The sequence below is a fragment of the Ananas comosus genome, linkage group 21 (genome assembly GCF_001540865.1).
Source record: "Ananas comosus cultivar F153 linkage group 21, ASM154086v1, whole genome shotgun sequence".
In the NCBI taxonomy this organism is placed as follows: domain Eukaryota; kingdom Viridiplantae; phylum Streptophyta; class Magnoliopsida; order Poales; family Bromeliaceae; genus Ananas; species Ananas comosus.
In genome coordinates, this window is record NC_033641.1 from 4439046 (window position 1) to 4453021 (window position 13976).

A 13976-nucleotide genomic window follows, 5' to 3' on the forward strand; every position below is an offset into this window, starting at 1 on the left:
TGATAGAAAAGAAAGTTATCTGAATACACTTGTCCAAACCTTCTTTGAGAATACAATCGGTATGGGAATATGATATTTTCTTGTAGAATGAAGGAAAATCAGCTGGATGTCCTAGAAAACTATGCAGTGTTTGGCCAAGCAAATGACAAGGTTTACCATAATAGTGACAAAATATTAGCCTCAAATTTCAGAGGATGTTTTGTCAAAACCTGCACTCCAGTTGCTGTAGATCGGGCTACGGCCTCTTTTCCTTAAAAAAGGAAATGGAACGGAATCCTTTTTTTTGGCAATATATTATTTCTACTATCTAGCTGTTATGATGGTTCAAAATTCAAGACTAAAATACAGTGATCATGTTATTGATATTTTTGTTGATTCTAATAGTGATGCTGAGTTTGATACATAGGACCGGAGTACCTACAGAAGTAATGGGAATGGAGGCATGCTCTCACAAGAGACTCAGTCCACATCTAAGTTTGTAGTCAGACTTTTTTTTTTAAAAAAATAACCCTTAAAAAATTTCTATTTGTTCAAATGACCTTTCCAAAATTTTATTTGGCCAATTAACACTCTTCTTACCAACTCATTCACCGTCTTTAGAAAGCGGTGAATCAGTCCCCATGTTCATATTTTTATCATTGTTCATATATATTTTTTGTATGAGTTGTGAGGATTTTTGTGAGGTTGTTGGAATTGTATCTGGATCATTAGAATTTCTGTTTGATTTTTAGAATTGTATGGATAGGTTGTTAGGATTTTTGGGTCGCTAAGTTTGTATGTGATTTGTTGGAATTTTTATCTGGTTATTAGGATTCTATATAGGAAACAGGAAGAAACGGTGAATCGTTTACCACTTTCTTTCTAAAGGAAAAGATGGTAAATGATTCACCATCTTTTAAATTTTATTAAAGATTCACTGCTTCCTAATGGTTTTTCCACCCTCGCGCTGAGTTGGACGAATTAGGTTATTTGGTCAAATAAAATTTTGATAGGGTTATTCACAATTAAAAATTCTTTAAGGGTTTATTTGAAAAAAATCCTTTGTAGCCATATGTGCTGCATGTATGATGGGTGCTAACTATGAATATCTATAGGTTCTGCACTTATTGAATAAACATGCCTGTATTCTACCGGGAATGTCTTGCTTAATTTATCTAATATTTGTAGATGAAAAGTGATGGAATAACTAAATCAAATGATGCACTTGCCATCTCTTAGTTTCTCCTATATTGGCAATGCAGCGTCAGTCGTGTTTGTCGGAAGAGACTGGTTTAAGGTTTTTAGTTGTTTCTTCGGCAAATAAATTTGTTCCATTGTGCAGTAGCCAGTAGTTTGATGATTTCTTTTTGAGTTCTCACACCTAAGAAATTTGTGGAACTTCTAAAGCAGGCGAGAGAGAAGTCCGCAAAATTAGCTGAAGAAGCAAGAATGGCAGCACTTGAGGCTGCAGCAAAGGAAGCTTCTGAGAAGGAAGCTGCTAGATTGAGAGAGAAAGCTATCTCAGAAGTTGACCAGAGGGGAGCTTTGGCATTGAGTAAGCTGAGTAGCGTTGAAGAACGTGGAGAAATAAAGCATCATAACTTACTGACTAATGAATTTCATTCTGATAAACAGAAGGGTGGTAAGTTATCAGGTACTTCACTTCTCACAGGAAATAGCCTATGTTTTACTATAGCTTTTTGCAACTATTGCAGATTAATATGCTATTCTTGTTCAATCATATTATGTTGAAGATAATTTGTAACTCCTGTAATGAGTTCAAGAAGAGATGGTTTTCTAAACTGGTGGTTAATTATCATGCTCGTCTCACTTTCAGTAGACTGAATATGGAATAACCTATGGTTTATGTGATGTTTGTCCATGTAAAAGTTGCAGCCATCTTGACCATTACCATTATGGACGCTATTATGTTGAGGAAAATGTGTGAAATTATACAAAGCACTGACAATATGGTAACTAATAGAAGTCCTCACATACTAGTGTAGGACAGTATGGTGGAAATCACTTGATGGTAGTTCAAGTGTGACGAACTGTATTTGTTCTTGGAGTTGTTTTTTTACATGAGATATAAATTTACAACATTAACATTAAGGTCTGTAAGAATCTTTTTGACTTCTGGAAAAAGCTAAGGAGATTTTTTGTTTGCTGGGCATCGTGCTTCGGTACCAACTAGCCCGCTAGTATTAGCAAATTCGGGACTTAACCATGTGGTCCAAAATGCTTAAGCCCAAGTTAGCAATACTAGACTGCTAGGTCCTATATACCTTCTGTCCATTGTGGGACCATGAACAATATTAGTAAATTATGGTGCTGTTTCAACAAGGCTATTCAGTTGATAGCAACTGTGATTTACTTATTTCTATCTAGCTCATCAGACTTTTGTATTTGTTGTAACTTTTGTGCTTGTAGTAACTAGCATTTATTGACTCATGTGTGGCAGGCATTAAGGTATTTGCTGCTAATGCAGCATTAGATGCAGAGAAGAAGAGGCTCACATTATCCAATGAAGTGCCTGATAAGGCCCATCTTACAAAGGTTTCTCTCTCATTCAGTTGACTTGCCTTATGTGATTGCTTTGGTCCCTTCTAGATCGGCAATTTCTGTTATTCCAAGAATCCATTATGTCTCATATTATTATTTACTCATCAAGCTCTTATACGAATATAGGCTTTACGAAGAACTAATGATGAACTCACGCGATGTTGTGGGCGCTTATATAAAAGTATAATGTAAGAGTTGATTGATTTAGTTGTTATTAATAGGTAAAAACGTACAAATAATTACTTTAATAAATTTATAGTTGTGACTTGTGAGAATTGCATGAAGTATACTAAATTTGCAAAGATAAACGATGTATTCAAAATTTGAAGTCAAAGTACCGTTGACCGACTCAAATCAAATAAATTGAAAGGTTCGGTAGTAAAATCAAAATTTTGAAAGATTGGGTAGCCACTTCAAAATGGTTCGTAGTTCAGGTAAATTCTATTATCGAAAACAGCTTAGGAGCACAGAGGCCTAATAGCACACAAGACCTACTCTATATATACACACACACACACATATACATACATATGTATATATGGGTCCTGCTATGGTCTTTCTATGAGGATGTGAATAGTGCGTCCTATAGACTTTTTAGCCCTTAGATCAAATACTGTTTCATCCAGGCCTACTAAATCCTATGCTTGCTCCTAACTTTTTAATCATTGAATGCCTAGGGTTTAGTGGTGACTGCTGGAATAGTATTTGATCCAAAGGCTAAAAAGTTGGAATTATGCACTATTCATGTGTTTCTAGAAGCACACAAGTCGGACTCTCTCTCACTCCTCTCTCTCTCTCTCTCTCTATATAGAGATAGAGAGAGTGGGGTTGTTGTTCTCTTAGGAGAGTACAATAGCCCTTGTGCTTCTGAACTCTTCACCATCAATCTCTAGAGGTAGATGGTAGAGATAGGGGGGCCCATAAAATAGTGCTTTACTGTTAGAGAGAGGTTTACTTTAACGTTTTCTCCTCTCTTTACTTTTTTTTTCCTATTTTCTTTTCTCTATCTCACTCCCTTTTGCGGATTCATCCTCCTACCTCACTTTTTTGCGGCACCATCTCCCTGCTCGCTCCGTTTGAAGATGCCCTTGTCACCAGTATTCATCAGCCCTCGCGAGGTAGGTCTCCGTTTTCGCAACGATAGGGGAACAACGATACCTCCTCCTACACCTACGGCCCTCTCTCGCACTGTTGCTTTGCCCACCTCCCTGTTGGCATCCTCTACCCTAACTGGTTCAACGGCACTCACTACCTCGGCAGCCAATCTATCGACGGCTTCCTTCGCAACGTCTCCCTCCTTAGACCTACTCCCCTTTCTTGCTGCAAACTCCCCCTTACCCGCTCCTCACCTCGCCACCTTAGCACGTCAACCCCCGCATCCCTGGGCTGCAGCCCTTCTCTTGCCTAAAATCATGTCACCGGCTGACGTGGTTTGTCAAATAGTGCAAAGAGAGCAGGAGAGGTTATTAAATAACCAAAAGATAAAAGAATGCCAAATTCTACCAAAGAATGTTACATATCAAAATTAAAACAAAATTCCAATTTCGCAGAAGCCTTGTTTCAGAAGTAGTGCTTACAAATGACAGTTAAGTGCAATCACTCATGCACATACAGCAACAACAGTCTCAAATGGAGAATTAAAAATGCGTAGTAACATAATAAATGATGCAGCTTTTGTTTAAGACCCAACTAATCCTCTTAAGGGCCTCTTGCGTATGAGATTCTGATCAAGGACATCAGAAGTGTGATAGATTGTCGTTGTTTTATTTTCTCTTCTTCCCCGTTCTCAAAGTAGTAGACAAGAGCCTGCCACTTGGCATCCTGGAGATACTTCCTCCACTTCAAATGTCATCACATGAGCTTGTCTTCCTGCAGTTTATACTGCAGGAACAATATGAGAAATTCTGCTTTATAGAGGATATAAGGTAAAAGAAGCGACAACAGGAAAGGTGAGTAGGAAGGACCACAATTTACTATCAAGATTATGAATTGAACTGTTTAGTGAAGCCTATCTTTAATCAGAAGCAGAAATGGACGATGATTGCAAATTTAAGTTAGACCAAGTTTCAACTTTGTCTTCAGATATTTTATTTGTACAACCCTAACTATGATTTCAACCTTGGAGTTTCAATTCCTCTAATTTTGTCCCTGAAAATCTAACACTCATTTCAGTCTTTTCCTCGGAATCACAATTTTAATAATGGAAAGTCCAATAATGGTGCTAATGTGGCACTTTTCAGGACAACAGAACGAGACGACTTAATTATTATACAGAACAAACGAATATTAACGAAGTGAGTTTCTAGAAACTAATGATATTATTTCTAATTAGCACTTACTTAACAAGTATAGAGCCATTAAATGCACTCGAATTTTTACCTAAACTAACTGAGAAGAATAACTAAATTCACTAAAATATCATAGTTTTTGAAGGGTGTTTTTTAGGTTTCCCCAACCTGTATAGAAGACCCAATAGATCGGCGCTTGTTGCGGACTATAAGAAAATTGTATGTACGCAACTAAAGAAAATACGACAATTAAAATTTTCTAAACCAAAGATCACCTTGTGTTTCGTTTCAGTCTTAAACAATTGATTTAATTGATCTAACTGATCTAAAGCAAAGATTTTCTAGATCACCTTGTGTTTTGTTTGTCTTAAACAATTGCTCTAACTAATCTAATTAGATTGGATTTAGTTTTTCACCTTGCACGGATTGAGAGCACCGTGAATTCGATGATCGTTCATGAAAACTATTCATCCTCATAGCCATGCATGTGTCCGGCCTCTACTTGCATCCACACGAAATCACATCCTCGATCGAACTAGTCAACGCCTTTGATCTGCGATTTGAACATGAATGATGTTTGCGTCGTTTCGAGGGAGATGAATCAATCTTCTACATGTACTAGCAACCTTCTGAAAATTAATATCGGTGGATTAATGGAGGACTTGAGAAAGAGTGAGAAAAATTGATGGCTAGGATTTTCTATTTCTTTTTTATTAAAAATTATTATATTTATTAACATGCCATATGACATGTATTTATAATGAGAAAACTCCAAGCCTAATCCTAATCCTACCTGGAATTCTGGTTCACTTAGATTATCTATTAATCCCTCAAGTTGGTATTAATTTAAATCGAATTTGAATCCTAATCCGATTCGTGTGTTGCATTATATATAATATTTACTAATAATTAGTAAATACATCATGCAACTTTTGCACTTAAAAACCTTTAATTTACAATAATTGCAATTAGTCTTTTTACTAACAAATTAGTAAACTTTAATATTTAGCACTAATATTGTTGCAATTATACCACCCAAAATCCTTTTTATCGTCTCCATAATATCGTTAAAGCTCGATCTCTTATGTATATGACATAATTGGTTCAATTCTGTCTGGTAGTGAGATATGATGTGATCCCTCTTTACATTATCACTGAAACTCTTTTTGATGGCTCAAAACTCCTTTTGATTCCACCTTTAGAGAATAATCAATCGTCTATAATTATTGTCATTAGTTCCAATAATTTACCAGCGATGCCTAGTTGTATGTAGTGGCAATCCAGTCAGAAGTGAATATCGGACTGAACCTCTAGGTGCAGTTACTGCATGATATAATCCTTCCATCGCATTAGTTCCGATTAAGTGGAGGTCATGGAGTACTCGTTAAACGCTCTCACTCGTCTTATGACAAATTTGATAGGACAGAAGCTTTTATGGTTATGCTTGGAAATCCCTTTCCATGCATCATGTCATCTCGGTTGAAAATTTCTAATCTTTATGTTACAATCAGTATAGAACTAACTATCTCTTTATTGAGAGTGGTAAATCCCCTATAAACACGAACCCATTTCTAATATCAACCTATTGCAATTAACTTATACCTTCTAAGGCCCATGGCTAGGATCAGAGTTTGTGGCATAGTCAAACTACAGTAGCCTCACATTGAATGGCTGTAGTGTTGCTGGTCTAAGAATCAGTTGTATGCAACATCGAATTAGTTACCAGCGAGTAAGTAGACATCCATGTAATTGTTCGTAGTTGGTCACACTGGATACCCTTGTTATCTAAAGACCACCTTTATGTTCGCTCCAATGTCCCTACGCTGATGACTCAAAACTCATCAACCCAAAAGAGAAGCAGCACATACACCAATCTCATCAAATCAATCGTCGTCCTCTATGATGATCCATTAATTGAGAGCATTTAGGAATTAATTACTAATAATATGTGTTTTAAAATCTCAGCTCTTCATTATCTTATTAATTTCATAGACGATTCACGGGCACATTACGCACGAATGGAATAAAAAATTCAAATATATATAAAAATCGAGTACAAAGATACGTCCCATAAAAAAATAAAATACGTCAGCCTGATTAGCTTCTAGGACATACAACTAATATAGACATCTTCGAAGTACGTGATGAAGCTGTCGGTATTGATCCGGATATTGTAGAGTAAGCCGTTAACGGATTGGGGGCTGGGGTAGTAGGCGTCGTTGAGCCATTTGACGCAAAGGATGCTGACGGGGAGGTGGGCAGAGTGCCAGCGTAGGGGAGGGGGAAGGTGTAAAAGGTGTAGTTGTTTATCTGTCGCTGCGGAAAGGGGGACCTACTTTGTGATGACTAATGAATACCAGTGATGGGGGCGGCAGCTGACAGGGCAAGTAGGGGAATGGGGCAGCGACGGGGGTGAGGTGGGAGGGTAGATCCAGAGAGAGAGAGAGAGAGAGAGAGAGATAGAGGTAAAATAAAGGAGAAAAGGAAAAGGAGAACAAGTTAAATTTAATCATTCTCTAATAGTAAAGCCCCACTTTATGAGCCCCTCATCTCCACCATCCATTTCTATAGATGGATGGTGGATAGTTTAGGAGCACAACGACTGCTGTACTTCTAATAGTCCCACTCCATATATGTATATATGTAATTGTATACTTATAAATTATGCGCGTGTATACATTGCTAAGCTATATACATGTTCACTCGTCAAAGGCAGTTTCTGTGTATCCATATATACATGAAATGTATACACTACTATTTGTTTCAATGAAATTATTCATTATTTGGTTAGAAATATAACTTCCTTTCTCAGTCATTCTACCTGATGATAAATTGTCACAAAAAATCTCTTGGATTTTCTGCAAACTGTTTTATGCTTTTTGTGCAGGACTTTGGGAAAATTGAGCGGCAGATTGCTAAGTCTATAAGTAAATTGCTTCCCACAGTAGATAACGTTATGTGAGTATGAGAGCTTTTATTACCATAGTGGAGTATTCTTAACCAGGGTTCCTTTAGATGATGAATTCTCCTTTTTTGCTTTGATCTTCTGTTGTTTGTGATCTGTTTATTTTTTACTCTTAAGCTGATTGATTGTCAAAATTGTTAAAGATTACATGGTAGTTTGGATTTAATCAATTGACTATCACTCAAATCTTAAAAAATTTTATGTGTGTTTATACGAGCGATCAAAATTACCAATATGTTTGTATTATAGTTATTGTTTTTGAATTAAGGCTAAATTATGATAATCCCCCTTGCACTTTAGTTCCTATCTCGGTTACCCTTTGCATTAAAAATTGCATCAATTTCATCGCTACACATTACCATTATCTCAAATAGGTCCAGTATTTGGATGATTGTTGAATTTCGCTACAAAATTTTGTAAAAACAAGTTTGTGGATGAAATTACTTATAAGTAATGCAATAGAATCATGTAAAAAGAATAAATTGCTCAATGAATTAGCAAAATAGAAAATCTCTTTTATCTTAAATATTTTGTCTATTTTTTGAGTTGCAAATTAAATAGATGTTGAGATGTGGAATAATGTGATATGCCAACTCGTTTCAGTGAAGTTTTACAGCTTAATTTCCCAACTTTCCAAAATTTTGGATCTATTGGAGAGAGTGGCAGTGTTTTAAATAGTGACCACTATGCCTGCATTAGTGGCCGCTATAGCAGATTTTATGTGCTATCGCTACGCTATTATATGTAAAGCGGTATATAGCGGATTGGCCGCTTTAGCAACATAGAGCCCGCTAAAGCGGCCGCTATAAAGCGGTCGGAAAGCGGACGCTACAAGCCCAAACCTTTAAAAAGTGTAAATGGGTTAAAAGAATAATTAGATTGTTAATGGATTATAGAATTTCAAGTTTTATGTCTTTTTGGTTTGCTAAATATTTTAAAGTTAATCTTAAATTCTTAATAGATAATGATATTAAATATATGTAGGCTTGCAATACTAAAAAAAAGAATGATTAGCTGTCTTTTCTTCAAAATTATATATATATTTTTTAGAAAGAACATAAATATATTAAATTTGCTTTTATAAAGCCCGCTATGGGTTCATAGCGCCCGCTATGGGTTCATAGCGCCCGCTATGGGTTCATAGCGCCCGCTATGGGTTCATAGCGCTCGCTATGACGCCTACTATTCGCTTTCCGCTATGAGATTCTGCAAACGCTATGTACTCGCTATTCGCTATTTACAACCTTGGATAGTGGCATAGTGCAGGGTGGTAATCGACGCAATTTCCAATGCCGGGGCTAAGGCTGTTTTTTGTAATTAGTGTTGAATTAAATTATGGGAAAACTTTAAATACCCCCCAGTGGTTTCGCACTTTCTCACTTTAGTACCATGTGGTTTAAAGTGAATCAAGTTAGTACCCTGTGGTTTCGCACTTTCTCACTTTAGTACCCTGTGGTTTAATAGTTCGTTAAATTATATACAAAAAACTTCAGATACCCTACCTAGGTTTATCGAATATTCATTTTAGTACTCTTTAGTTTTAATTTTGTCACTGATTTACCAAAAAAAATACTCCGAAATGGATAATAAAACGAGAAAAACGAAACCACAGGGTATTAACGTGATACAAAAATGAAACCACAGAATACTAACTCGATACACTTTAAACCACAGGGTACTAAAGTGAGCAAGTGCAAAACCATAGCATACTAACTTGATACACTTTAAACCACAGGGTACTAAAGTGAAAAAGTACGAAACTGCAGGGGGGGTTTTTGAAGTTTTCCCTTAAATTATCTTATTTTTCTTCATCCACTTTGACTTACTGTTTATGAGTTAAGTCTAGACATGTATGACAATACACTAACCATCTTATTCCATGTTATAGAATTACTTGACGATCTTTTTTCCCCCAATATACCTCTTAAATTAATACCTTTTATTTTGTCCTTCAATTTCTTATTTTTTTAGAGAATAATGATCTGAAACATACTCCGAAGCTACAGATACTGTGGAAACCTTTTGTTTGTTTTTTTTTTTTAATGGCCAAAACCAATTGAATCTTGAAACCAAGTGCTATACTTTGTTGGTTGGAGCAAATGTTAGGGGCATAAATTTTTGTTACCTAGTTTATCTCACTATCCCAACTGACAGCAAATACAATAGGAATATCTGATTACGCTTGATGAGCACAATAATGTCTTTGATAAGGATAGCTACAACTATGTCAGATAACAATGTATAAAGTGAGATAGCAGATTTCTCTAAGTAGAACGGCAGCTTCCAGGTTTACCTTAAATAACTTGTTGAATGCCAAATAAAGGTGATAAGTTGAGTTGTCACTTGGATAACACAGCCATGATTAGTCCACTGGATGAAGGGTACATAAAAATACTTGGTGTTCTCATGTTCTACTTCACGGTGATCTAAATCAAAATCCTCTATTTATGTTCTATGTAATTATTTTTCGAAAATTTGATTCTCCTAAAGTTGTTATTGTTATTGAAATGACTTTGGTGTACTTGTTAAATAACAATGTGATTATTGAAAGAGCAAATGGGCAAATAATTGGAATTCAGTGCTGTAGCTTTCTCTTTGGTTTTATGTTGTCATTGACGATTATTGCATTGGACTTAAATTGTTGAAATATAAGATCAGTGTGTTTAAATGCTAATAAATTTTTTTCTTGCTCGAACATTGAAAGCATGCTAAGATGTTTGTGATTCTTTGACCATTGAGAACAATGCCTTCTCTTATCTTAGTTTTTTTTGCTTTCAAATTTCTACATTCCATTATATGTAACTCTTGCCCAGGGATTTAAGTGCTTATCGGCACAGGTCGTATCTATCGTGCCGTATCGTGCCAACAAGATATCGGCACGATACAACTCCCGTGCCTATAGTGGGCTCAAAACTCTCTTTTCTTTAAATTAGTAAGTAATTTTTTCAATAAAGTTCAAAAGACTTGATGAAGTAAATAATAAGCAACTGGAATATTTGTTGCTAAAGAAAATAAATATTTCATGCAATTATGTGTCGGCATACATGTATTTTTTCGGTACGCATCGGCACGGTCCGGCACACACCGTGCAGTACCGTGCCAAGTTTTTGGCACAACCTTGTGCCACCGCACTTAAATCCTTGCTCTTGCCATTGTGGATTCATTTTCAGCCATTAGAACTACATTATTGCTATTTCTTTTGTAGAATTTCTCTGATAAATAATTTTGTTATTATTCCCTCACTTGATTTTTACATACAGCACTAGAGCACAAGAGCTGATTAATTACATAAATGCCCCTGAGTGCCCTCGTCCAATCTCCTACTGTTTGTTTGCTAGTAAGGTATGTAATCTCTTATATAAAAGGCTATCACTTGTGTAATCTCTTATATATATGGCTATCACTTATGTAATCTCTTATATATATGGCTATCACTTTAATTTGCTTTATAAAATATTTTTCTTGCTTCAATATTCCTCATTATATTATACACATGCTTTTCCGTTAATATTGGCTTAAATTACTGTTGTAAAGTCCAGTAAATTGCTGTACCTTTTTATGCACATATGAATATATGTATGCATGCATATAAGCTTTCAAATTGACAATCCATACTGTTAAATAATAAATATATTCCAGTGAATTTGGAGTTAGTAGAATGGTGAAGGGTTTTTAAAGATTATTTGCTAATGCATCAAGTGGACACAAAATGATTGGTGTAACTTAGACAATCTTATAATAATTTTGATTGGATTCTTAAATTGAAGTTTAGAGTTGTGAATCTTGATCATGATTGTTAAAAATCTTTGTGACAAATGTTCAACTGATTTGGATTGTTTGAAACTGTTAAACTTACAAATGCCCTATACAAGGATTTAAGTGCCCATCGGCACGGGCCATATCTACCGTGCAGTATCGTGCCAACAAGATATCGACATGATGTAGACCCCGTGCCGATGGCACAGCTCAAAACCCTCTATTCTTTAAATTAGTAAGTAATTTTCTCAATAAAGTTCAAAAGGTTTGATAAAAATACATAATAAACAGTTAGAATATTTTGTTGCTAAAGAAAATAAATAAATTCATGCTATTATGTGTCCGCAGACTCGGTACACATGAATTTTTTGTGACCGGCACGCATTAGCATTCGGCACGGCTCGACACACACCGTGCCGTATCGTGCTAGCAAGTTTCCGGCACGACTCCGTGCCACGGCATTTAAATCCTTGGCCGGGGCCCTATATCAATTGGAATGGTTGTTGTATTTAAAGTTGATTTTAGACAAATACTTTCTTTACTCTGTCTATCCTAGAAAATAAGGAGTCTAATTTTAGAGGATCTTTTATTTGATCTTTACTGCAAATACGTTTGAAAAACAGTATATGAGAGTGAGATTGGATCTGGTCCTTTCTCATCAATTTTCATTATAGAATTGTAGGTGGGAGTGAGGTGACTGTGTGAGGTGACTATATCTGTTGAGTTTGAACTATTAAATCAACATTTTCTAGCAGCTTTAGCTTGTGGAGAAAAATTGCTCTTTTGCATTGTATTACTCCTGAGCTCAAGTCTTTCCAAGCTTCTAGTCTCCATTTAATATTTTTCCTTTTATTTCAAAAATACTTGTTTTGCTTGTCGGGCAAAATCTGTCCACATTTAAGGGGGAGTGTTGAGTATAAATGATTGAAACACCATTGTTTAGTAGCTTAGGCTTTTAGAGTAAAAATGGCAGTACTACAATGTTTGACATCTAGGGTTTTCTAGTGACAAGTTATAGTCAAAATGTGATAGTTGATGCAATGTACCCATCAGTTAGTGATTATACTCATTCGTTACTCATATAAATAGCTCAGCCATAATGTGAATTAATAATGACTACATGTCTACATCAATGGGGTAGAGCAGAGAAGCACAACGAGAAGACATCAAGGAATAAATGTTAAAGCTGGTCGCCACATAATTTCAAGAGGAACTAATAGGTTTTTCAATATTCTTCTGTGTAAATTGTTAAATAAACACTCCTATCTGCTTGTTCGTGCTTGTTTTGTGCTTGTTTTTGTTCTATCAATTTGTTTATGTATGAATGACAAACCGCTACTTTGTTATCAATAATCTTTAAATTTTTTATGCTTTTGCTCTCTGCCTTGAATATCTAGAATGTCTATTACATCTTTTCAGCTAGTGTCAGTATTTCTTTAGATCTCCATGGTAAATGAACATTTTGTCATATGATGGGCTGTCTAAGTATGACAACTGGATCATTAGTCAATAAATGTTCATCAATTAGGTTTTTATCTGTCCAAACTGGTGCATTGAATATTATTCATACCAAATTGTGCCAAATGGCCTTCAGTAACTTAATGCTAGTCTATCCTTGAATGATTGAGTATGGCAAAGGGACATCTTTCACCTATGGAAGCTGAACTTTCCAGAGTACTTCAAAGCTAGCTTGCTCTCAAAATTCATGTGTGAATTTGGTGTTTTTCACATCTGAGTTGTGGCTATCCAGCAGAGTTTCTGATTCTTCATCCCTGTAGTGTAAGAGTTAGGACCATGCTCTTTTGTCTGTTTGGCTACTTCCTGTTTTAAAGAAGAAGACAATCCTGAGGGAAAGGTTGATCATCTTCATCCCTCATGTGAATTTCTTTTAATGTCTAGAGGAATTCTATGGAGTATGAATGTTGCTTTCATGACTTGAGAAAGAGCTACTAGACAGCTCTCCCAGCAACTGAAAGTATCTCAGGTCAGGCTATAGTGATTTTTTCGAAGTGGTGACATCTGAAAAGCTTCTTCCTTTGCATTGGGACTTCATGATTTTTCAGCATAGTATCCAAATTATTGGCTACATAACTACAGTAAAGTTGTTCCAGAGTTTCATTACTGCGGTCTTGTTTAAAATACATGAGATAGTGTCACAAAGTGAAAAATGACTTCTCACAGAAAATTTTCTGGATTAATTTCTTGTCCACTAGCCTGACTGGGTTGGCCATTGATCACAGTAAACATTGTCTACCTTTGTAACAATAAACATTTGCTGATTGTATATGCAGAGTCAGATACATCTCATGTTCTTTTACTTAATGAATTCCTTTATTTCTTGTTGAGATAGGACTTCTAAGTTGAGTAGTTTAACTGGAAATGCAACTTATGATGTAGTTTATCTGTTTAAGTAAATTTTTGTGTTA

General features: G+C 35.7%; 1 protein-coding gene across 6 annotated transcripts in view; it reads left to right on the plus strand.

Annotated features, from left to right (window-relative positions):
• LOC109726467 (protein GLE1) overlaps positions 1-13976 on the plus strand; it is a 34858-nt gene that overhangs the window by 7649 nt on the left and 13233 nt on the right. For 4 of the 6 annotated variants that reach the window (XM_020256058.1, XM_020256056.1, XM_020256061.1 and 1 more), the window contains 4 exons: positions 1387-1633; positions 2441-2535; positions 7717-7787; positions 11055-11136. In XM_020256058.1, coding sequence (XP_020111647.1) covers positions 1387-1633; positions 2441-2535; positions 7717-7787; positions 11055-11136 — 495 coding nt within the window. The remainder of the gene's footprint in view (positions 1-1386; positions 1634-2440; positions 2536-7716; positions 7788-11054; positions 11137-13976) is intronic. The other 2 variants (XM_020256060.1, XM_020256059.1) reach the window with 2 other exon arrangements.